General features: G+C 36.1%; 1 protein-coding gene across 1 annotated transcript; it reads left to right on the top strand.

Annotated features, from left to right (window-relative positions):
- Positions 1-719: 719 nt before the first annotated feature.
- On the top strand, positions 720-23163 carry LOC131842730 (microprocessor complex subunit DGCR8). Its single transcript, XM_059191294.1, has 11 exons — positions 720-935; positions 7145-7399; positions 7802-7930; positions 10716-10858; positions 11433-12115; positions 16791-16912; positions 17777-17893; positions 18623-18849; positions 19395-19532; positions 21825-21944; positions 22711-23163. Exons 2-11 carry the CDS (start codon positions 7159-7161, stop codon positions 22990-22992), a joined length of 2202 nt encoding a protein of 733 aa, XP_059047277.1. The 5' UTR covers positions 720-935; positions 7145-7158; the 3' UTR covers positions 22993-23163.
- The last annotated feature ends 3459 nt before the right edge of the window (positions 23164-26622 follow it).

The following is a 26622-nucleotide window of genomic DNA, read 5'->3' as shown; positions in this document are numbered from 1 at the left end:
ATTGTGTAAAGAACCATTAAACTTGATTAAATACGATATATACTATAGAAAACACTATTTATTTCAAAATTATGACTTACAATGTTTTTAAGCATATATACGAATATAATAAAGTTTTTATGTTATACACATTGATATTTAATTATGTTAATGTAGTTTCATAAAGTAAGATTATCGATAAATATTTAGAATTGCGAAAATAATGGTTTTTAAATTTTATTTGGACATTTTTAAATACTTAATTAAAACGCTTTTACTACAATTAGTGGAATTTAAACTCATATGTTTTTATAACCCGTACATTATTATAGCTCTACAAATTTTTCTGCTTTTCCAATTCTTTATGTTGTGTTGTTCTGTCCATTTATACTCGACTTTAAAGAATTATTCGACACGTTAGGTCCGACAACCTATATTATGCGAACACGAAATCTACATATTAGCTAACATATACATTGTCTATATGTCTTTATCCAATAACAGACGACAGAATATCTCCTAAAAAATTTATGTGATTATATATTTCAAAATGAATATATTTCTTATGTACGTTATGTTAATGAAGCTATTTGTTTCACTTCAGGCCATTTTCGTTATCTTTTATACCAAGCGACTTGTGGCAACACTGGTCCCAATCTCTCTACTTCAGTTATTCTGTACTCCGCTGATCTGTGATTTTTATGTATTTTATCATATTACATTTAACTTTTATAGATAAACTACTGTGATTTTGTTGTGAATGCAAAGAAAAATTTGAAGAAATTACAGAATATTTATTGATGTAAATTAGTCTCCTTACTATTAAGCAAACATTCGTTATAATCGCTAAGCAAATAAGCTTTATTTCACTAGTCGTCAGTTAACATAAAATCACTACGATCGAATAAGTTTAAAATATTTAAGTCAATTACACATCAAACGAAAACGACAAGCACGTAAGTAATCTTTATAAGTTATTATTTGTATACGTTGCATTATCATATGAATATAATTTCAGTAATTTGTGTGTGCACTCCATGCGAATTTTCATACCATATGACTAACATGACCATTTTTTTTTGTCTAAGTAGAACATTTGTAGACTAAAGAAAAAAAAACATTACATGGGTAAATTATAACAAACAGTTTTATTTTACCTTAACATTATAGTCTCTGTTCGCTGTTTTTTCACCTACACTGACACAATAATATGAACAGGTTGCCCTGCTGCAAACAACCGTATAAATTGACCCCGTTTGGGGGCAACGTCACAGATAACCTAATAGCAAGCATTTCCCGCCTAAAATAATACAATATGGTCATGTTAATCATCTATAAATATAACAGAATTACTTTCACAGACAGCTATCTTGCAGTATCCTCGATGCATCAGTGCTACCACTCTACAGTTTTTGCCAGCAGTTTTGCAACAGACTTGCCTCTGTACTATCATTACCAGAGATATAGTCTATCGCAATACTGCAATTATCCACGCTGGTATACATTGCTGGTCAGCAACGGGACGGAACAAAGAAAGTCTACAGCGAGTGATGGATAGAATCCAACTGTTGTTGCACATTGGAATTTTATTTCCATCGCTATTTGTGGACTATCTTTCAACGATTTACTGTAGTTTTAGGCCTGAAGTGTACATCTTAATTTGTAAATAATTGTTAAGTTGGTTATGAAACAAGATACAATTATTATGCTTTCATTCTATATTAACTGATTTATTTGTAGGTAGATACACAAAACATTTATTTTCATTACGTAACATGTATGAATTTAAATTTATGCACTCGTTAATATGAAGAAATATCATTTTCACAAAGTATGTGTAAACATAAGCAGATCATTCACAATAGGGAGACTTTGTACCATCTGTGTGACTATTCACCTAAATTTATTCATCTAATATATTATACACAATATTTAACCTTAATCCTTTTTTAATTACGCAGCATATAACGGGTACTGTCTCTCACTAGGATGTGTCAGTACATCATCAATATAATTTAATGTATATATTTTTGATATGAAATATTCCACTCGCTCCAGGTTCCAGGGCTCAGCAGAAATTTAAGAAATGTAGATATACATATGTCCTACATGTACACTAAATTTTGACATTTGATGTATTTATACGTCCCACTCGGTTACTAGGTTAATAGATTGTTTTTATCTTCTAATAATATTTATTGCAGTACTATAGTAGTTATATCAGTATGTTTATGTAATTAACTACCATGACATAATCTACAACTTAAAAGAAAATGTAATGAGCAGTTCAAGGAAAATAATTATAAATTGTAATAATAATCACATCTTATTTTTATATGTTACTAGTAGATCTGGCATCATATTACTGTGGTTAAGGTTCTGGAATGAAATAACATTGCAACTATAAATTGAGGTGTATCCTATCTTTCAAGTGGGATCAAATTGCACACATTGTGTAAATCAAATATGCAATTGGTTTAGTAGTTTAGAAGTCCATCATGGACAAACAATGTGACACATCATTTTTATATAAAAAATTATACTATACAACAAAAAAAAAGGATTTCCATATTGATGTACTGAACAAATAGTATAAAATTTGTGTGTTGTTGTGATCTCATACATACTAATTGTAGCAGAATTAAACAAAATAAAACCATTAAGTATTGAAATAAATGTATTATAATTATTATTGTTACAAATCAGATAAAAAAACATTTATTGATGTGGGACATTTTAGATGTTTATGAATGTAATATTTTCCCTACCACACAGTTCAGTACAACAGATTCAATTGAGAATTAGCAAAAACTCATTGAAATTTCTTTGTTGTTTTACAAAGTTTATGTACTGTTGCGGGTAAATGATATGATGTTGTTAGTAGAAACAATGTATATTTCTGTGAGACACACACAGTTTAGACAAGGCAGTGCTTAGTAGACAATATTAAGTTTGTCTTACTAGGCATTATTAAATGCAATTATTATTTTTATGTATCTAGGTAACTGTGTCCCATATAGTACTATTGTAGATGTTTATGTCTAACATTAAGTGAAAATCCCATGCATGAACTACTATTGTCATGCATGTTTGTCATTCAAGTAATTGTTTAGTGTGTAATAGTCTTTGCTCAATAAATAGAATAGAAAATTATTCAAATAAACTTAATTTAAGCACTTGAATAGTCATAACAACTTTTTTTACCTACTGCTCGTTCGGAAAGCTGTCTCATCACAAGAAGAACGAGCAAGAAACTTGTGTGTTGCTCTTTTAAAATTATCCTTGTAAGTTTACATTTAAAAAATATAATTTAACAGATGTTTTGAATTTATTTAAAAGTAATGACAGTACATAATCGACAGGTAATTCATTCCTACACGCTGGAACCTAAGTGGTCTCGGACAGTGCGGTTTCAAAGAGCTTCCACCTGCATACAGTTAGGTTGTGGAATGAACTTCCTGCAGAGATTTCTCATGAGACCACAGCATGGGGTTTTTTAAGAAGGGTATATAAGGGTCGGCAACGCGCACGTGACACCCAGTGTTTCAGGCGTCCATAGGCTACGGTAACCATTTACCATCAGATGGGCCGTATGCCTGTTTGCCACGATAGTAGTATAAAAAAATCCTTCAGTACCTTATTGTAATTTCTTAAACCCATTGGCATAAAAGACCTATTGACTTTTTCTAAATGATACATAGTATAATTATATTTAATAACTAGCTGTTCTCGCGACTGCGTCCGCGTGGAACTTAACTTTATTTTTTTAAAAAAAAAAGTAACGTAAGTTACTCCTTATTACATCAGCTACCTGCAAAAAAAAGTCCCGTCAAAATCGGTCCAGCCATTTCAGAGATTAGCCGGAACAAACAGACCGACAGACTCAAAAATTATAAAAAATGTTATTTTGGTATATGTACCGTATATATATTCATATGCATGTAATAAAAAACGGTTATTTCAATATTACAAACAGACACTCCAATTTTATTTATATGTATAGATTAATAATATTATTTAATATTATATATTAGTTTTGCCAATGTGTGTTGCCAGTGATGACTTACGGAACAGAGACGTGGTCGCTAACTATGGGCCCCATCAACAAGCTCAGAGTCACTCAGAGGGCTATGCTCGGAGTTTCTCTGCGTGATCGAATCAGAAATGAGGAGATCCGCAGAAGAACCAGAGTGACCGACATAGCCCGAAGAATTGCGACTTTGAAGTGGCAATGGGCAGGGCACATAGCTCGTAGGACAGATGGCCGTTGGGGCAGTAAAGTCCTCGAGTGGCGACCACGGACCGGAAGACGCAGCGTGGGAAGGCCTCCAGCAAGGTGGACCGACGATCTGGTCAAGATCGCGGGAAGGCATTGGATGCGAGCAGCGCAGGACCGATCGTCGTGGAGATCTTTGGGAAAGGCCTATGTCCAGCAGTGGACGTCTTCCGGGCTGCGATGATGATGATGATATATTAGTTTTGACATTTTTTTGTTTGCACCAGTTATTACCCACTCAGTACCACATAGCCCACTGTTTTAGGTTGACTGGAAGAGATCTCTTCTAGGGATAAGTCCACCTTTGCTCACATTGTCTCTAAATCAGGGATGTTAGGGAGCTCCGTAACCGTAACCGAATCCGAAATAAAAGTTTCGGATAATATCGGATAGGGCCGGAGCCTAATTGAGACACGTTATGTAACCATTTTATTTGGTATTTACATAGTATAAAACAAAGTCGCTGTCGCTGTCAGTCCCTATGTATGCTTAAATCTTTAAAACTACGCAACGGATTTTGAAGCGGTTTTTTTAATAGATACAGTGATTCCAGAGGAAGGTTTAATTGTGTAATACATGTATCCCCGTGCGAAGCCGGGCAGAGTAGCTTGTTATTATTATAAACTATTACAAGGATAATTTTTGTTAGCGGGTGGGTAGTTTTTTTTTTCTCCTCAACAGCAAGAACCGATCTTCACTATTGGATATTTGATTTAATATTATTGTTTATTTGTAAAAATTATATAGTGATAGTGAAATGTAATAAGTGTACTAAATTATTAAAAGGAACAATAAAAATTCGAGACTTCTATTGTAAGTTACCAATACTTTGACAGTTGGTTGTTCCACAAATTTTGTAACATAGATTTTTGCTACAAGGAAATCACAGATTTGTACACCAACAATAATCAATGTTACATTATTAATATAGTAAGTATTTATTTTATTATATTTATTTGCCATAAAATTAGTCGTGTAAGACCCGGTTAATTATAAATAATGTATATTAAACACGAAAGTTTAAAAATAACAATAATCAAAGTTACTTATGTTTAAAAATTTTTGCTGGTATTTTTTTATTTTGTATGCAATTATTACTTAATATTTATCAATTGTAATTTAGAAAATGAATACAGTTACAAAAAGTGTTAATTTATGCGACTAAAACCCTCAAAATTTCGATAAGTTTATTATTTTCGTTCAGTGAGTGTTTATACTCATTTTTAAGTTATTTTTTTTTATATTTTCTGATGTTGGAAAAGAACACATACAGCTACAGGTATCAATGATTTTTTTTTCTCATACCAGTAATTTTTTGTCTATTTTCACACGGATTTGTGATAGAGAATTATATTATTTGTTTTTATATTTCTTGCAATTCAATCTTACATAATGAGTTAAGGTATAAAATCAAGCTGTATAACAAAGATTATTTATGAAAAAATTAATATGATATTTCGAAAAAATAAATGTGATATTCGATTGTTTTTTTACCTCACGAACTATGTAAAGCAGATTAAAAATATATTGTCTTTCGCAATGCTGACGTATTTTGATATTTATATATTTATGTAGATATTAATTGTAACTTATATCCTATAATTTATTTATAATCATTTATGTATGTCTATTGATTCTTATAGTTAATTTAGAACAATATTTTAATATCTCCTTTTTTCGTACACGTATGTATGACTATTCTAGTTAATACACTATCGTATAACATTTTCTAGGTTTGCTGGAAGAAATCTCTTTTTAGTAATAAGCTCTTGTACATTACATTTATTGTAGCAGTTTTTATTTCCTATGTGTGTGTGCAATAAAGAATGAAGAAAAAATTTTCTGGTTTCTGTAATTTTTTATGTATTTATATGTTACTATCAACAACATGTTTGTTTTACTGTAGGCACTTCAAAAGTCGTGGTTTTTGGATGGTATTTTTAGTATGGTTTAATAAAAAATCAGTTTTGGTCTTTACGAATTAATTTCCTATGTAATTTTGAGTCCCTTCCAGATCTCTTACATTATCAGTAAACATGTTCATATAACTAAATATAGATTTTTTTTATATAATTGTGGTAATTGTATTAAGTATGTAAAATTTCAAATAATAGTGTGTAAATATATCAGTTTCTGTAATATAACAATGTGACAGGGACTAAATTGTTTATTTCTTTCTCTCTTCGACATCAGTGCCATTTTGATATGCACAGCCCTTATCGACGTTTGAAGGTTAGAATTTGTCACCATCTTCAGGTCAGGGTCTTTTTGTTGTATGTGATAATGGAATAGTGCACCCGCCTGCGCTAACGGTTTACGCTGGCGGGGCACCAGTGGAGGATAAGATGAGCATGAGGTCAGGTCAGTTAGCCCATCGTGATAAATTCACCTGGAATTTATCACGATGGCTTCTAGGGGGAACCGCGTGGAGGTCAACCTGATATGGTACATTGCTAGCAATAGGGTCGTGCGTCCATATTAATAACAATCCCCTTCCACGCCCTGGTCAGGGTCTGGTAGCTCCATGAACTTGAGGTCACACAATATCGTATAATTCTCCGGTTGTAGCTACACCTACTGTATAATGATAACTCAGGACAATTCACACAGCGCCATCTAGTCCCAAACTAGGGAAAAGTACATAGAAAAAAAACGTACTAAGGGTTTTAAACTATTGATAGAAAATACATAAATTTTTGTAAATATATACATTATGTACTTTGGGAACACCCAATCAAAAACTCATTCATAAATGCTTGTGCGAATCGTACCCGCGATCATCGGAAGTGAAACGGTGTGCTAAACCGCGAGACCACAGGCGCTTCGTGTACATGACACAAGTCTGTCGTGCTGTCATGTACCAAATATATAAACAAAATATATTTTTAGGTAGGTAGGTCAAGATGAGTGAAGAAATAGATGTTAAATTACCACCACTTAAGAAACAGAAGCTAGAAACTGATGCTGATGGCATGGACTTCTCGAATGACGTGGCCGGCGGAGATGACTTCTCGGCGGGCAATGACAAATACAGCAATTACGTGGACCCTGAGGAGTTGGAGAAGCTGAAGGAGTTCACGGTGCTGGACGAGGTCAAGTCGAACGACGAGGACAGTAATGACGAGGAGTCGGGGAGCTCGGATGGTATGTAAAACTGGTTTGTAATCATTTCGCGTGGCGTGGGTGAAATTAGTTGACGTATTTCTGCATGCAAATATGATGGTATCATGAGTAATTTACCAGGATGTTTATTCATCATAAAATTGGTATCACACAAATTTCATCTAATATATAAAATTTTCGTGTCACAGGTTTCGGAAAGCTTGTGAGTGTGTATATATGTTTGTTACTATTTCACGCAAAAACTACTGAACAGATTTTGATGAAACTTTACAGTAATATAGCTTATGCATCAACACAAGCTATATTTTATATTGAAATTTAAGGCAAACCACGGGTACCGCTAGTTATATATAAAACATAATAAATAGTAAACAAACATTACACACATACACGCATATATACTCTTTTGTTTATTGTTGACAGGTAAATCCGAGGGGCTGCCAGAGGAGGAAATAGAGAAGATGTTAGAAGAAGATCTGCCCGAGAACTTCAGGGGAACGCCCAAACCCAAGGAGAAACCGTACATCACCCGACAGAAAATAGTGCTAGAAGGTACCTGTAGCTAGTCTACATTTTTTTATTAAACTAGTTGACTGCTCCGGCTTGGTTCGGGTGAACACTCGGTGTAAGGAGGAATGTACTTAGTAAGTAAGTAGTATATAAGCATTGATTATGTTAGAGTTTACATCGTAATATAATCTCAGGACAATGCACACAGCGCCATCTAGATCCAAGTTAAGCTAACTAAAGCTTGTGTTATGGGTACTAGATAACTAATACAAACACATAGATAATTTTATTTTTCATAAATACATACATATTATACATAGAAAATACACAGACCGATGCAAACAATTATACTCATGAATACAAATGTTTGTGCCGTGCGAGCAATCGACCCCGCGACCATCGGACGTAAAGCACCGAGGTTGTCGATCAACATCAATGTTGTAAAATCCGATATTTTTAAAAAATATTAAAAGAAAATAGTTTGTGTTTAGTACTAATGAAGTAAATAGCGCCATCTAGTATTTATAGAGCGAATTAAATTGTTTGTCATAAAATACCCGTTACTCCCGCTTCTCTCCTTACTACACTGACTACAGTCTATAAATACGGAGGTCGGTAGTTGAATAATCCTCTTTCGTTGCGTGAGCCGCGGCATTCAGTCGCCGAGCGCAGAGCGTGCCAGTTGTGTTTTGGATACTAAAGTAAATTGTATTAGGAATGGGTTTATCCCGATCTTAGTTGGGCCTGGGGGGAAGCTGCAAGTAGTGAAGGTGAGTGTTAATGCATTCTAAAAGGGCCTTTTAAACCTACACCCGTGTCACAAGTCACGGGCGCTACTTGGGGTTTCCCTTGCGGTAGCCGGCTTCAAAGCCTCAATCGTCCATCATAATTAGTGCTTCTTACACATTGAACCCTCGGTTATCCGACAAACGTTTTGCAGGGCAGTGTCGGACCATCAAATTTGTCGTACTATAGAGTGCTGCCTAAAGGTCCCCTATGGTCCGGAATTTTTTACAAAAGAGCATCTTGTAATCCGACAAATTACAGATCCAGTGATAAGATTCTATGTTATATATGTATGTTTGTATATGCACTCAGAAGTATAAATCATACTTCATTATGTAAGTACTACCTGTACCCGCGACTTCGTCCGCGAAAATAGTGACCTTGACCAAATAATAAAAAAAATATGTAATGACCTAACCTATCCCTATTTTATTTTACCCCCTAAGGGTAAGATTACAAACTTAGTATGTCATATTTATTTATATTTAATCAACAGCCTCCAAAATAAAGTTTCAATCTTCTAGCTTCAATAATAACGAATTTACATAAAAAAATTATGCTCTAATTTATTTAACCCCCTTAAGGGTAACATTTTTAAAAACTTTGTATGTCATATTTATTTATATTTAATCTAGCAGCCTCCAAAATAAAGTTTCAAGCTTCTAGCTTGGCGAAAGTGGCGATACTTCCATACAATCTTTCATCTCCAATATCAACCCCTTACAACCCTTATTTCGCATTAAAAAGTAGTCTATGTCCTTTCTCAGGGTCTAAACTAACTGTGTACCAAATTTTATTTAAATCGGTTCAGTAGTTTTGGCGTGAAAGCGAGACAGACGGACAGACAGACAGACAGACAAACAGGCAGTTACTTTCGCATTTATAATATTAGTAAGGATGTCAACGAGCAAGGCCTATTACTCACTAAACGATTACTTGAATGACAAGTGTGCATGGCAATAGTTTTCATGTACGGGATTTTCATTTAATGTTAGACATAGACACCTATATAAATACCTATGCATTGTAAATAAACTGGCTTTTAAAAAAAAAGTAATTCAATTGAGTTTCTTGCCAGTTCTTCTCAATTGGATCTATATACCGAACTGGACGGTAGGGAAAAAAAAATATAATGTAAAAACTTGACGTTCATAAGCGGCTAAAATGTTCTACATGAATAAATGATTTTTGAATTTGAACTATTAAAAGATTCGTTACGATTTAGGCGGTCCAAAATATCACATTTTTCTTTAATTGTCAGTGTTTTGTGCTTTCCATTCTGAGCTGATACGTATACGTGTGAATATACCACACCAGGGATGTTATGGATATGAAATTTCGGATACGGATAGGTTTCGGATATAGGAATAGTTCTTATAGTTACCGGATACGGATGCGGATATGAAATTATTTCGGATTATCCGTTAGTTTCGGATAATTTCGGTTATTAAAATAATTTTAAAAATAAAACACCAATAGCTAATAAAATGGTTACATAACTTGTCTAAATTAGGCTCCGCCCCTATCCAATATTATCCGAAACTTTTATTTCGGATTCAGTTACGGTTACGGAAATTTTATTATATCGGATATCCGATAGAAATAATGAACTCATGCAATACCTTAACGCTATCTTCATTACATGTAATTAGTCAAATTCAAAATGAGCAACCATAGTCAAAACAAACAATACCCTACACGTCAAATGCAACAGTAGATACTAATATAATTACAGTACATACACCAAAATAACATTTATTGCAATTTTTGTCTGTCTGTTTGTTCCAACTAATCTCTGAAATGGCTGGACCGATTTTGACGGGATTTTTATTGGCAGGTACCTGATGTAATAAGGAGTAACTTAAGCTGACTATTGTAGAAATAATAAAGTTAAATTCCACGCGGACAAAGTCGCCGGTACAGCTAGTCTATACTATTTTAAGGAATTAATATTAAGATGTATGATAGTCTATAATGTACGTGTAATATGAGCCATGTATCCTAAATTACATAAATAAACAAATGTATTTTCCCTTTTCAGATAAGGGCGTGAACCATTTCGAAGTGCTGCCGCTTGACTGGATGATGGTGCGGCATTACAGCGGCATGCCGGTCTACATGCACCGCACCACCAGAGTCTGCACGCTCTCCAAGCCCTACTGCCTCGGGAAGGGGAACACCAGGGTGAGGATTCAAAACAGTACTCTAAGTTAACTTGTCGCTAATGATGAAAATGTTGTGTGGGTCTGAGACGAACTTCTTAGCATTCAACCCATCACCCTGCCCAATCTGAGAGGTTTAATTATCATCAGAAATACTTACACGTACATACTACAAGGTTTTTTTAGAAGTGTCTCTACAAAGTCACCTATAATGTCTAGTTGATATTGTTTTTGATACAATATTTGGAATCTCAGGTTCCTACATTAAATCCCTTATAAATAAATAATCTCAGGACAATTCACACAGCGCCATCTAGAAACATAAGCTAGCTAAAGCTTGTATTATGGGTACTAGATAACTGATACAAATATATAGATATATTTTTTCTTAAATACATACATATTAGACATAGTAAACAGCCAGACCGATACGCGTTGCCTACCGTTTAGAAACCTTATTATACCCTTCTTGAAAAACCCCATGCTGTAGTCTCGTGAGAAAACCTCAGCAGGAAGTTCATTCCACAATCGAAGTATTATATATACAGCAATCATCATCAGGTCATGATATTAATATGATGTCGATTTTATTCCAGAGACACGATATACCAATTAGCGCAATACCTTGCCTAGCCTACAGAAGAGCATTACAAGAAGAAGATAAACATAAGGAGATCGATAGAAGAATAGCAGAACAAATAAAGAACGGAACCTGGATCAATAACCAGAGAAATGATAAATCTAAAGACGACGTAAATGTTAGTTTAAGAGAAAACGTAACGCCAATAAAATGTCCATATCAAAAATACAATGAATTAGATCAAACCGATCAGACCAAGTGTCCTTTTAATAAAGGCAATAAAAGTGAGCAAACTGTAGATATTAATGTAAATAACAAGGGATTAATTGAAACAAAAGACGTTATTAAAACAAATAAACAAACGAACGAACAAGATGTTGAAAATAAACCTGAGAAAGAACGAATGGAAACTGAAATGAATGAACTAAATGAAGTTACAAAGGTTGAACAAGATGTCAGTGAAACAGTCGATGAAGAATCAAATGAACAGAAAGTGAGTGAAGCAGATGATGTGAAGAACTTTGGTGGTATACCACTGAATCGGCAGCCGGTGGTGTTGCCTGGTGGTATAGTGATGGCGCCCCCGCGGGTGGAAACCGTCAACTCCAGCTGGAAAACTCAGCACCTCTCGCATGAACAAGTCAACGATTACTGCAAGAAATTGTTTAAATTTAAAACAGTCAATATTATGCATTTCAAGTAAGTTTACTCAATCAATTTTGCTGGTATTATATTATCAGTCATATCTATATTTTATACTGTTATGGTGGCAAACCTACTGTCCATTTGATGGTAAACGGTTACCGTAGCGAATGGACGCCTGAAAAACCTAGGGTGTCATGTGCGCTTTTACCCTTAAGAAACCTTATTCTACCCTTCTTGAAAAACCCCATGCTGTAGTATGTTGTTCTATTAGATTAGGTCTGTTATCTTTTACTGTAAATATTTTCGAAATTTTCTGTAGAGAAAATTTCGGCAAGTAGTTTATTCCACAATCTAAGTGTACGCGGGAGGAAGCTCCTCTGACACCACACTGTCCGAGACCATTTAGATTCCAGAAATCAAACATCTGTAAAATAGTTGCTTATTTTCAATCATTGTTGTAAACTGTAGTTATCTATACATCTATACATATAAATAAAATTGGAGCCTCTGTTTGTAATATTGAAATAACCGTCTTTTACTACATGCATATGAATATAAATACGGTACATGCACCAAAATAACATTCACAATTTTTGTCTGTCGGTCTGTGTGTTCCGGCTAATCTCTGTAATGGCTGGACCGATTTTGATGGGACTGTTTTTTGGCGGGTAGCTGATGTAATAAGGAGTAACTTAGGCTACTTTTATTTTAGAAAAATAAAGTTCAATTCCACACGGACGAAGTCACGTGAACAGCTAGTATTTAATAATAATAATATCTCGCGATAATTCACACAGCGCTATCTAGTCATAAGCTAAGCAGTGCTTGTTTTATGGGTAAAAGACGGCTGGCATTTTTGTCAATACATTGTTATCGAGTTCTTTTAGGTTGATATCAGGGATGTTATGGATATGAAATTTCGGATACGGATAGGTTTCGGATATAGGAATGATTATTATACTGGATACGGATACGGATATGAAATTATTTCGGATTATCCGTTAGTTTCGGATAATTTCGGTTACGGATATTATTTTTTTAAGGAATTACAAAAGTTAAATACAAAAAGCTAATAAAATGGTTACATAACGCGTCTCAATTAGGCTCCGCCCCTATCCGATATTATCCGAAATTTTTATTTCGGATTCGGTTACGGTTACGAATATTTTTTATATCGGATATCCGATAGTTAATAAATATTATGCTCGTCTCCAGAGTGGACTATGTCTTTAATAATTTTTCACAATTTTGTTTAAATAGTTTTATTTGACATCAAAAGAATAAAAACTAAATTATAACTATAATTTAATAATATAGAGGTTGTATGGACTCGTATATACATAGAAAGGTCCAGACTGATACACACATTTACAACTTTTTGTACCGTGCGAGGAATCGAACTGGAATTACGCTTTAATAAATTTAAAACATCTGTTAAATCATATTTACTGAGCAATCCTCACTCGCTAAACGACTAGATGTAAACCAATGTTCCAAACTGCTAGACCATTGTGGCCGTCAAAATTATATTAATAAATCTTATCTCTGAAAGTTCTGTGTTTCTATTAACTACAATGGATTCCATTTTATGTTATATCTTATACGAGTACTTCATTACATTGTATAAAACAAAGTCGCTGTCGCTATCTGTCCCTATGTATACTTAAATCTTTAAAACTACGCAACGGATTTTGAAGCGGTTTTTTTAATAGATAGTGATTCAAGAGGAACGTTTATATGTATAATACATGCACACCCGGGCGAAGCCGGGGCGAGTAGCTAGTATTAATATAAAATATACCATGAAACTATTGAAGTAGTAATTCATATTTTAATATTAATAATGCAAAATATAACTCTTTGTCTATTTTTACATAAGTATATTATATGTCTTATATATAAAATTCTCGTGTCACAGTTTTCGTTCCCATACTCCTCCGAAACGGCTTGACCGATTCTCATGAAAATTTGTGAGCGTATTGAGTAGGTCTGAGAATCGGCCAACATCTATTTTTCATCCCCCTAAATGTTAGGGGTAGTCCACCCCTAAATTTTTTTTTATTTTTTAGACAAATTTTTTAGTTTCTATTTTTTTGTGATACAACATACAAAAATACATACAATCCTAAGTTTTCACCCTTCTATCATCATCCCCTATTTTTTTATAGCGTTACTAATTTATATGGCAAAACAACGTTTGCCGGAACAACTAGTAATTACATAAACTAATTATATATATATAGTATAAAATAAAGTCGATTCAGCAAAGTTCGCTTAGATCTTTTAAACTACACAACGGATTTTAATGCAGTTTTTAGCAATAGATAGATTAAAGAGGTTCTCGTGTCACAATGTTAGTTACCATACTCCTCCGATTTTATGAAATTTTATATGCATATTCAGTAGGTCTGAGAATCGGCTACTATCTATTTTTCATACCCCTAAATGATGAGGGTTGTCCACCCTCAATATTTCTTTTTTTGGATAATGTTTCTTGTATTTTATTGTAATATGGCATTAGAAATACATACAACCATCTACATCCAATACATTCTACCATCAACCTCTACTTTTTAATAGCGATTTTAATTTATATAGCGAAACAACGTTTGCGTTGTCAGCTAGTAACTAAATATAGAAATGTAGTTTATATATGATATCTAGACAAAAAAAAACAAACTAATAAAAAAAATATCTCAGGACAAATCACACAGAGCCATCTAGACGCGAGTTACGCTAGCTAAAACTTGTTATGGGTACTAGATAACTGATACAAATACATAGATATTTTTTTTCGTAAATACATACATATTATACATAGAAAACACCCAGACCGATACAAACAATCATACTCATGAATATAAATGTGTGCCGTGCGAGGAAACGAACCCGCGACCATCGAACGTAAAGCGGTATGCTAGACCGCTAGACCACCGAGGTCGTCAATAAATATATCTGTTCGAAATGATTAAATTGGTAATATGTAGGTCATATACTAAAGGAAATACATTTTTTTATAAATAACACGTAGGAAACACTTTTACCTATATGCAGACATATTCATGAAGGATCAGAAGGTAAGAGTGTAAATGTTGTGAATATTAAATATGTTTTTTTATTGAAATGAAAAAAAAAACTTTTATACTACAATGGTGGATCAACATAATGCCCATCTGATGGTAAACGGTCACCGTAGCCTATGGACGCCTGAAACACCAGGGGTGTTACGTGCGCTTTGCCGACCCTTAATATAGGTTATATCTTAAAAACCCTATGCTGTAGTGTCTAGTCCTATCCCTAGATCCTAGGATAGCACTATCTCTACCCTAAAAGGTCCCAGTCCTATCTGTGACTGTAAATCTTATTAACATTAAAACGCGAAAGTTTGAGCGTAGATGGATGTATGTTACTCTTTCATGCAAAAACTACTGAACGAATTTTGATAAAACTTTACAGTAACATAGCTTATACATCAGAATAACACGTAGGCTATAATCTGAAAGATATTATATAAATTGGGCGAAATATAACGATAAATGTTAAGAAGTGTAATGCAGAAGAATGTGGGTAGCTAGTAATTCATAAAATAACCTATGCAATATAGAAATCTTTAAAAAAGCTTATTTCTTCTTAAAATGCCGGGAACTCACTTGCAATTGTTCTGGTGTTGTTTGTCATGGTATGGGCATATCTTATAAAATTCTGGTGTCACAATTTTCGTTCCCATACTCCTCCGAAACGGCTTGACCGATTCACATGAAATTTTGTGAGCGTATTGAGTAGGTCTGAGAATCGGCCAACATCTATTTTTCATCCCCCTAAATGTTAGGGGTAGTCCACCCCTAAATTATTTTTTATTTTAAGGCAAAACAACGTTTGCCGGGACAGCTAGTAATGTATAGGAATGAAGAGACAATTTTTAAGAAAGTGTTAAATATAAATGTGGATTGATTAGTTATGAAGGAAGGAGCAAAGGAAGGGCGAAAAAGACATGGCAACCAAACTACGACTGCACCCAACAGTCAACACTAGGCTTCCAAGCTATATCTGAGCTGTATTCAGTGTCTGATGATGCCTAGTTCAGAGGAGAAACATGTCGCCATATGGGTGTAGATGTAATAACGGTCGTAATGGTAGTAAAGTTTCCGAACTGAATATTTGTGATCTCTGACATGGCTAATTGTTGTATAATTAAACAAAATAATAATAATTTCAAGATATTCCACACAGCGCCATCTAGACTATATTGTTTTTCGTAAATACAGACATATTATACATTGATTGACGACCTCGGTGGTCTAGCGGTCTAGCATACCGCTTTACGACCGATGGTCGCGGGTTCGATTCCTCGCACGACACAAACATTTGTATTCATGAGTATGATTGTTTGTATCGGTCTGGGTATTTTCTATGTATAATATGTATGTATTTACGAAAAAAAAATTATCTATGTATTTATATCAGTTGTCTAGGACCCATAACACAAGCTTTAGCTAGCTTAACTTGGGTCTAGATGGCGCTGTGTGAATTGTCCTGAGATTATTATTATTATTATAACACACAGACCGATACAAACATACTCATCAATACAAATGTTTGTGTCGTGCGAGGAATCGAACCCGCGATAATCGTTAGTAAGGTGTGCTACCGAGTCCGTCAAGATATTATAAATCCATTAAGTAGTGAATTAATTATTGTTTACTAATATTTTTATATTTGTACTGAATAGAAGTTGGGCAGATCGTCGCAAGTATACGAAGGCGCGCAAGACGTTGCAGTACCCCACACTGCCCGAGGGTACCAAGGTCATCACCATCCCTGCACCGATCACTAATGGACAAGAGAATAGAGGTAAGACCACCAATCCAACAGGAAATAACCAGCATAATAATCCTGGACTAATCCAGACAAACTCAGGACAATCTAGTCCCAAGGTAGGCAGAGCTTGTATTATTGATCTTGTATCATAGAGAGACAGGGTTTATTAGTTATTAATAATAATAATAAACCCTGGACAATTAATACAGTGCCATCTAGACCCACGGTAAGTAGAACTTGTGTTATGGTGACTAGACAACTGATATTTATTTTACTAATTATACGTATAAATAATGGCCGCGTCAAATTTAAAACAAGTGTGAAGAAAGGTGCACCGATATAGCAGAATATTATATTAACTTATTTATGTCACATGTAAAACAATATAGTATTAAAAAAAGTATAAAAATAGTTCGCAACATCGACCAACCCGTGTAGCACTTTGCTACACTACTGTGTCTTCGTGCAATAGGGTCAGTTTGCGCTGGACCAAAATGTGAAGAAAGGAGATCATGACGACGAGCCAAGAAATAGCAGAATATTATATTGACTTATTTATGTCACATGTAAAAAAATAGATAATAGAAAAAGTATTTTTTTTTTATACTATGATGGTGGCAATCAAGCATACGGCCCATCTGATGGTAAACGGTTACCATAGTCTATGAACTCCTGAAACACCAGCGGTATCACGTGCGCGTTGCCGACTCTTAAGAAACCTTAATATACCCTTCTTGAAAAACCCCATACTGGAGTCTCGTGGGACAGGAAGATCATTCCACAATCTAAGTGTACGCGGGAGGAAACTCCTCTGAAACCGAACAGTGCGGTTGACAGTGAAATAGTTAGCAACATCAAGATTACTTGTATTCCTAATTTAGATTGACAATTTTGCAGGCAAGCCGACCCGCGACTGGGTTATGAACATGAACGGGCGCAGCTATCTCTCAGAGTTCCACGAGTACGTGTGGCGCGCCCTGCAGAAACAACCAGTCTATGAGTTCAAGCAGCTAGGTGCGTACACTCATTAAATAGGCTACCATATATTCACCAACCAACCATAATTTAAGGACTTTCAAAGTTAATACTAGTGTATGGACAGTAACTTTTAGGCTACCATATATTCACTAACTTAAGGACTTTCAAAGTTAATACTAGTGTATGGACAGTAACTTTTAGGCTACCATATATTCACTAACTTAAGGACTTTCAAAATTAATACTAGTGTATGAACTGTAACATTTTATAATTAAAATAAGTAATACAGAGGTGCTAGTAGTAGACGGCGGACGAGGGTGCGTATGGCCCGACGCGGCTAAGACGACTGGCTCTAGCTGTAGCCGTGCGCTGGATAACAAAAGGCTTTAAAAATATCGCTTTTTTTATTATTTAATGGCATTGCGCTCGGTCTTACCTCTTCTGATGGTAAATGATAGCAAGACCTAGGATGTAGCGCGCTTACCCAGAAGATATCTATTCACCATAGACTTGAAGAATCCGGGGTTGTATTTCTCCGGGAACACAAAAGCTGGAAGTGCGTTCCACTCTTAGTGCGTATTAGGAAGGACGATGCGAACCGCTCAGTGCGAATGTGCGGAATTTCCACGACGTACGGATGAAGTCCCAGTATTCGTCGTGAAGTTCGGTAATGCAATATCATTTATAAATACCCAGTGCCGCGCTAGACTGCCTCATAGGTGTATTATATAAAAATAGTTAGGATTGTTCGTGTGTTTGTGGCAGAGAACGCGATGCAGCCGTACCAGGCGACGGTGTACATCGGCGGCATGCAGTACGGCGTCGGGCGCGGCTCCAGCAAGCGGCAGGCCAAGTCCGCCGCCGCCCGCGCCTCCATACACATCCTCATACCGGAGATGAGGGACGACGGCCACCACACGGACACCCCCGCCACCCACCACGCCCCCGCCGCCCCCGCCACCCACGCCGCCCCCGCGCCCGACACCGACCTGGTACGTACTGGTACACTACACACGCCCGACACCGACCTGGTACGTACTGGTACACTACACACGCCCGACACCGACCTGGTACGTACTGGTACACTACACACGCCCGACACCGACCTGGTACGTACTGGTACACTACACACGCCCGACACCGACCTGGTACGTACTGGTACACTACACACGCCCGACACCTGCGACCCCCACTACCCCCGTGACCCACGCGACCCACGCGACCCACGCGACCCCCCGCGACCCCGCCCCGACACCGACCTAGTATGTAAAAACACTATACACGCCCGCCACCTGGCGACCCCCACGACCCACGCAGTTAGATTTCCCGCACAGTCCAAAATTTATATTCATGAGTATAATTATTTGTATATGTGTTATGGGTGTTTTCTATCTATATTATGTATGTATTAACAAAAAAGATGAAGAAATTGATATCAGTTGTCTATTACTCATGACACGAGCTCTGCTTACCTTGGGACTGGTTTGATGAATTGTCCAGTGATTATATTTTTTTTTTGTTCGGTTGTGACGTGCAGTTTTTCGACGAGGTGGAAATCGAGGACCCTCGGATCACGGAGATATGCGTGGCGACCTGTGAGCCCTCCCCGCATGACATACTCAGGACTTGTCTGCTGAGGAACTTCGGGGCCGGCGAGCGGCACATTCACACCGAGGTGAGTGTTGGAGAAAATACTCCAGTTAAGGCTACCCTGGACTCCTTATCTCGCTCCATTATCCACGTGATGTTCTCACTTTCTTTCTCTTAAGTGGTGCGCGAGACTATGTTGTACTAACATAGGTAATGGGATAGAAGGTACCTCCAAGGTATCCCGACGAAGCACCTATTGCAGGAGTCGCGGAATCGCAATGTTAGTCACCGCACCGCACCTCCAGCGGTGTCGGTCCGGTTCAATTTGCGGGGGCCCCTTCGCTTTTATTTTGGTCCACACTGCCTCCCCCGCCCCTCCACTCTCTTGAGAAGGCCTCAAGGGGGGCACCACCTCCTCGGGCTTTTCTTGGAGATGCGAACGTCCCCTCACCTCAGATCACTGTGGATGGAGCCGCCCTTATGCGATGTCTGTCCTGCTCGTCCCGCTCTCATTGATGGCGACTTTAGGCCCCGACTGTATGTCAACACAAAGAGGGACCAACCCTCCACCATCCACTGAGTAAAAACAACATATGCATGATGATTAGGGCCCTCACAGGACACTGCAAATTAAACAAGCATATGGCTAAACTAGGCCTATGCACCACAAGAATCTGCAGATTCTGCCAAATTAAAGAGGAAACGCCACTACACATCCTATGTGGTTGTAGCCCACTCATGCATAAACGAAATATCTCCTTTGGAAAGTTTACACTCTTTCCCGAGGAGATAAAAACCATCGCTCTTAGCGAACTTTGAAAAAGGGCGAGCACAATAGATCTATGTAGGTCGCAGTGCTACAGGTGCTACAAACATCTGACAATACTGATCTGACCTCATGCTCATCGTATCATCCCCCACTGGTACCCCGCCAGCGTAAACCGTTACGCAGGCGGCGGCTCCACTCCATTATCATCCATAAAAAAAACTGATAATAGCCCAAACAACCCAAAAATAAACCCCCCACCAGCCCATAGCCAAGCCAACCTCGCGATAATACTGGCCGAATCTGCGGAGAATGCGGGCTGAAGAGCAGATATTCTCTTGACCCTTGCACATTATTTCTACTCCTGTCCCCTCCGATCGCTTTCTCCTCTTCTGGGGCAGCGGACGAATCATTGACGGCTTCGGTGCCGGGCAGAACTAATTAAGCGGCGTCCTCTCTTCTTGAACGCGTGCTCTCGTACTCGCTCCACCTCCGATGCCACTGATGCGCGAACTCCCGCAGCCTCCTAAAGTTCTCCTCCGAAAACATCACGTCCGGGACACTGCGACGTGAAAAGGGGGAGACAGAATTATTTTTTAATTGAGAGATTTTGGGATATCGTCAGCAGTACGACCTGCATAGATCTATTGATATTATGTTAAAGATATTCTTAGGAGCGATGGTTTTTATCTCCTCAGGAAAGAGTGTAAACTTTCCAAAGGAGATATTACGTTTATGCATGAGTGGGCTACAACCACATAGGATGTGTAGTGGCGTTTCCTCTTCAGCTTGGCAAAATCTGCTGATAGTGTTGAGCTGGGATATAGAAACCAGCTCTAATATGGTAATCTGAGCTTATTGCAATGGGAATAGGGTTTATTTTAAACAGTATGTATCATTAAAAAATTAATAGAAAACCTACAAGGTATGTAATTATGTATGGCGAACTGTGGAACGCTTTCATCGCTAGTTCTTTGTATAAGTCAGTACAGCTAACAGAAAATCAATGTTAATTATTACGATCATAATCTGAAAATAAATTTCGATAAAAATTAATAATAAATAGCCTAGCAAAACAATAACAAACACAACGCCATCTAGTTACAAGCTACTAAGCGGAGCTTGTGTTATGGGTAACTGGTAACACACTAAACAATAAATAAATAACCCTGAACAATTAATATAGCAGTAAGCAGAGCTTTGTTATGGGTACTCGACAAATGATATAAGTACTTAGGTACATATATATTTTTGTAAATACATACATTATATACCTACATACAAAACACCCAGACCGATACAAACAAACATTTGAATACAAATGTTCAAGTAAAATAAGAGTTATATAATGAGTTTCTTGCCAGTTCTTAGTTCTTCTCAACTGGATCTGTATACTGAACTGAATTTTTTATATTATTCATTTATTTTCATAAGCGGCTAAAATTATTTTTGAATTTAAATCTGAACCCGAGACCATCGGAAGTAAAACTATGTGCTAAACCGCTAGACCACTAGGGATATTATAAACAATCAATGTACTCGACATTGATGTTTTCTAATGCTGGTTTAATTAGTACATTTTTTTTTTCTTAAGTTCAATTTTTTTTGCAGATGAAGAAACTGGAGTTCCAAAAGATCGAGTTGACAATGAAAGTCGGGAAACATACAGCTACCGTCGTTTGTAAGAATAAGAAGACGGCGAAGCAGCGTGCCTCGCAGTCCATACTGCAGGTGAGAGTTTTTATTAAAAATAATTAATTTATATTTTCATATATACAGTTAGATCATCACTATGACTGATTTCCTCTTATTAATTGTTTAACCAGTTAGTTAATAATATTTTTTCTATTTGATCATTTAATTGAATTAGTGCTAATTGGTAGTTTGTATTCACGCACTTAAACTTCAAAATGTAAAGTAACAATCAAATTATTTAAAAGAATAATACGCAAATTCTTGCTCGTTCGTCTTGATGAGACACTCGTTCGATGAGACAGCTTCCGAATGAGCGGTAGATTAAAAACAAATGTGATGACTATCAAAACTGCTTCAATAAAAGTTTATTTGAATAAATGATTTTCTATTCTATTCATGGTAATAGGTCCAGATAATAATATTCTTGGCAACTGATTAATTGCCACAATTTATGGGCATGCAAATTTTATTTCCTCGCATGCCCACGGTCAGGGTGATTTCTATATATAATATGTATATATTTACAAAAAAATATATCTATGTATTTGTATCAGTTATCTAGTACCCATAAAATAAGCTTTAACTAACTTAACTTGGGTCTAGATAGCGCTGTGTGAATTGTCCTGATATTATTATTATGTTAAAATAGAGGATAGATCCATATTATTTGTCTATAGTCTTACTGAATGTTAAATTCATTATGGTCGAAGTTAAACCAGTGGGCGACCACTAGTCCGTAACTTACGTATAACTTATAAATCCATAAACCATGTTTATGGTTTTTTTTTCTATGACGTTGCAGTTACTGCACCCTCACGTGCGCACATGGGGCTCCCTGCTGCGGCTGTACGGCTCCCGCTCCGTGAAGAGCTGCAAGGAGAAGAAGCTCGAGGAGCAGGAGATCACGCTACTTCAGGACAAGGCACGCCACAACGAGCCCAACTACGCCGTCATCGAGAAACTTCGCCACGAGATGAGGAAGCTGCGGGAGAGAGACGAAGCCGTCGTGCCCATAGGGACGCTGCTGCTCAAGGACGAGCTGCCCACGCACTCGGGGGCCAACCTCGACAACGTGGATCTATGAGACCACAACCAGCACAACCACGCCGTCATCGAGATGCTGCGCCACGAGATGAGGAAGCTGCGGGAGCGGGAGCAAGCCGGGTCATTGAAACCAGTTATGTAGCCCTAATGAGTTCTTCAAGGCCTCGATAACTAACAGTAAGAGTGTATAATAATGTACAAAGTCAAATAAGCTGAGTAACTGAAGGGGCGCGTCCTGGAAGTAGCTCGGGAACGCCGCTTCATTATTATTATGTTCAAATTGAAGATATTCATATTACACGGGTTTTAACCAGACCCCAACTGGGTATGAATTAACCGGATTGCTATACGAGCAGTTTGTTATTGACGGTAAACCGGATTTTCGGTTTTGACGATGATTATTGCAACAGTGGTTTAAATAAATAGTCACAATTATATTTGATACATTAACTTATATAGGGTGCTACCTAATGATCTGTTTAACGAGCATTTTATTATTACGATAAAGACGAAATTTCATATTCCGACTGACATTAATTAATTAATATCTTAAATATAAAATTCTCGTGTCACAGTTTTCGTTCCCATACTCCTCCGAAACGGTTTGACCGATTCTCATGAAATTTTGTGAGCGTATTGAGTAGGTCTGAGAATCGGCCAACATCTATTTTTCATCCCCCTAAATGTTAGGGGTAGTCCTCCCGTAATTTTTTTTTTATTTTAAGGCAAAACAACGTTTGCCGGGACAGCTAGTTATATATAAAATTCTCGTGTCACAATGTCAGTTACCATACTCCTCTGAAACGGCTTGACCGATTTTTATGAAATTTTCTATGCATATTATACTCCAGACTTACGCGATAGGTTGGTATTCAGATATTATATTCACCGTCGACAGTAAATTCTTCCCTACACACTAGAACGTAAGTGGTCTCGGACAGTGCGGTTTCAGAGGAGCTACCTCCCGCGTATACTTACATTGTGGAATGAACTACCTGCCGAGGTTTTCTCTACGTACTTCCTTAATATGCTACAGCATGGGGTTCTTTAATAAGTGTATATTAAGGTTTCTTAAGGGTTAACCGCCACTTGACATCTCTGATGTTTCAGGTGTCCATAGACTATGGTAACTGTTTATCATCAGATGAGCCGTATGCTTGATTAACCACCATCGTGGTATAATATATATACCTATATATATACTAACTATCCCGCCAAACGTTGTTTTGCCATATAAATTAATAACGCTTTAAAAAAATAGGGGCTGGTGATAGAAAGGTGAAAATTTAAGGTTGTATGTATTTTTCAATCCTAAATAATAATAAAATGAAAATAAAATCGAAAAAATAAAAAATAAATATTTAGGGGCGGATATCCTTTAGCACTTAGGGGTATGAAAAATAGATAGTAGCCGATTCTCAACCTTCTGAATATGCATATAAAATTTCATAAAAATCGATCAAGCCGTTTGGGAGGAGTATGGTAACTAACATTATGACACGAGAATTTTATATATGCTATAATATAGAAATTGATGGGCTGAATCGACACACGTTTTCCATAGTTTTTTTTATACCACGTAGGTGGCAAACACGCATACGGCCCATCTGATGGTAAACGGTTACTGTAGCCTATGGACGCCTGAAACACCAGGGGTGTCATGTGCGCGTTGCCCACCCTTAAGAATATACAGTCGTTCAGCCAAGAATAGATATTTATTTTTAATACTTATTACGTACATAGCCTAAAGAAAACAATAAATTAGAATATTTAGTTGTCATAAACTGAACTCTGAGTAAATAGCCTTAAGAACTAAATTTGATTATCACCTAATTTGTAACTTAGGTTATTACTGTATATGGTATAAAGAAAAAACGTGTAAATATTATTTCTAAATCAACATAATTAGTATTTTTATAACTATGTACTTATAGGAATTTTATTAAATTTCCATACATAAATTTAAAAGTATTAGTGCTTTAAGAATAATATACATACAACAATAAATACATATATATGAATAGGTATCAGAGGCGTAGCTACCGGCGTATATGTCGTATCAATTATACGGGGCCCCCGGGCTACGGGGACCCCCAACCTGCATAAGCAAAAATTAAATTCCCTTTATAAAAAAAAGAAATAACTTTTTTTTACTTATGTCATTTGTGAAAACAAATGACGAAAGTAAAAAAAGTAATTTCTTTTTTTTTTTAATATTAATATTATTATTTAATAAATTAGTTTGCCGAAAAAAAGGCAAGGAGAGTGTACATTTAATTTGAATTGTTTGGAAAAAGTGACAGTTTATCTCTATTACGGTGAAAAAATATTTCATTTAAGTTTATGCATTTTTTTTCTTTAGTTAGAAATCTTTACCCTTCGTAAGGGCCCCCAATTTTTTTTATACGGGGCCCCGCTAAGGTACGCTACGCTTCTGATAGGTATGCATATAAACCAGGTATGTTAGGGAGCTGCGTAACGGTAACCGAAACTAACGGATAATCCGAAATAATTTCACATCCGTATCCGTATCCGGTATAATAATCATTCCTATATCCGAAACCTATCCGTATCCGAAATTTCATATCCATAACATCCCTGATATAAACCGTATTTTATAGTTTAATGCGATAAATTATTACAATGCAGTAGTACTTAAGCACTGTAACAAATACGACTTATCGAAATTAAATTAAGGGTATAAAAAATATATTTTCACTTGTAATATAGTTATTATACGATAAGGCAAATGATACGAAACTAGTAATGAACGCAACAAATAAATACAAAAACAAAATGGCGACTACTGAATCACACGCGCCCTATAAATAATGACGCAGAATAATATTTATGTACGAACTATTTATTTATTTATGTATACATAAATAAATATCAAATAATTTAGAAAAAAAATCAAGTCAAATCAAAATCAAAGTGAAGTGGCGCCAGTTGTATTTTTTCAAACGAGTTTCAATCTTATTTTGTTTTCAATAAGGATAAAATTAGTTAAAAGGAAGTCACAGTTTTGCGGGCACAGATCTGTGACAAGACGGCAATACGGTTTAAGAGGGGTGCACAGATCTGTGTCACACGTTAAAAATCAACGTTCAAAGGGTTTCAGAAACATCACGTGCACCATAAATGGAATTAGCAGCAATAGACATATAAACAGTACAATATTTATGTACGAACTATTAAAATCAATTATATATAAAAAAATATTAAATTTGATTTCGTGATAATACATAATAGGTTTGTAAGTATAGATGTTTGTTACTCTTTCACGCAAAGACTACTGAATGGATTTTGATGAAACTACAGTAATATAGCTTATGCATCAGAATAATAGTTAGGCTATATTTTTTATTGAAATGTAATGCGAGTGAAACAGCAAGTAATATATCAATCATATACATATTTCTCAATATATCTATTATAATCTATTGATGACATTAAGTAGTCACTTTTGAATTTTTGTATTTACTTTTTGTTTCTATCATCGTGGTATTGTAACTCGTATTTGTGAATATAAATATATTTAAGGCACATAATAAAGTGATTTTAGAATTTATTCCCTATACTATTGGTTGCATACAAGCTCGCAACTAACTATATATATTTGAAATGAGCTAATTTAGCCGCTTCATTTAATAGTAATTACGACATCTTT

This window comes from Achroia grisella, unplaced genomic scaffold (genome assembly GCF_030625045.1).
Source record: "Achroia grisella isolate CSIRO2021 unplaced genomic scaffold, CSIRO_AGI_Agris_v1 utg2470, whole genome shotgun sequence".
Classification (NCBI taxonomy): Eukaryota; Metazoa; Arthropoda; class Insecta; order Lepidoptera; family Pyralidae; genus Achroia; species Achroia grisella.
This window is presented reverse-complemented; position numbering and strand designations above follow the sequence as displayed.

Excerpts from the sequence above, each read along its gene's own strand:
- LOC131842730 (XM_059191294.1), top strand. The coding sequence starts at position 7,159 with ATGAGTGAAGAAATAGATGTTAAATTACCACCACTTAAGAAACAGAAG. Across the intron at positions 7,400-7,801 it reads GGAGTCGGGGAGCTCGGATG|GTAAATCCGAGGGGCTGCCA; the intron begins GTATGTAAAACT and ends TATTGTTGACAG. Across the intron at positions 10,859-11,432 it reads TCGGGAAGGGGAACACCAGG|AGACACGATATACCAATTAG; the intron begins GTGAGGATTCAA and ends ATTTTATTCCAG.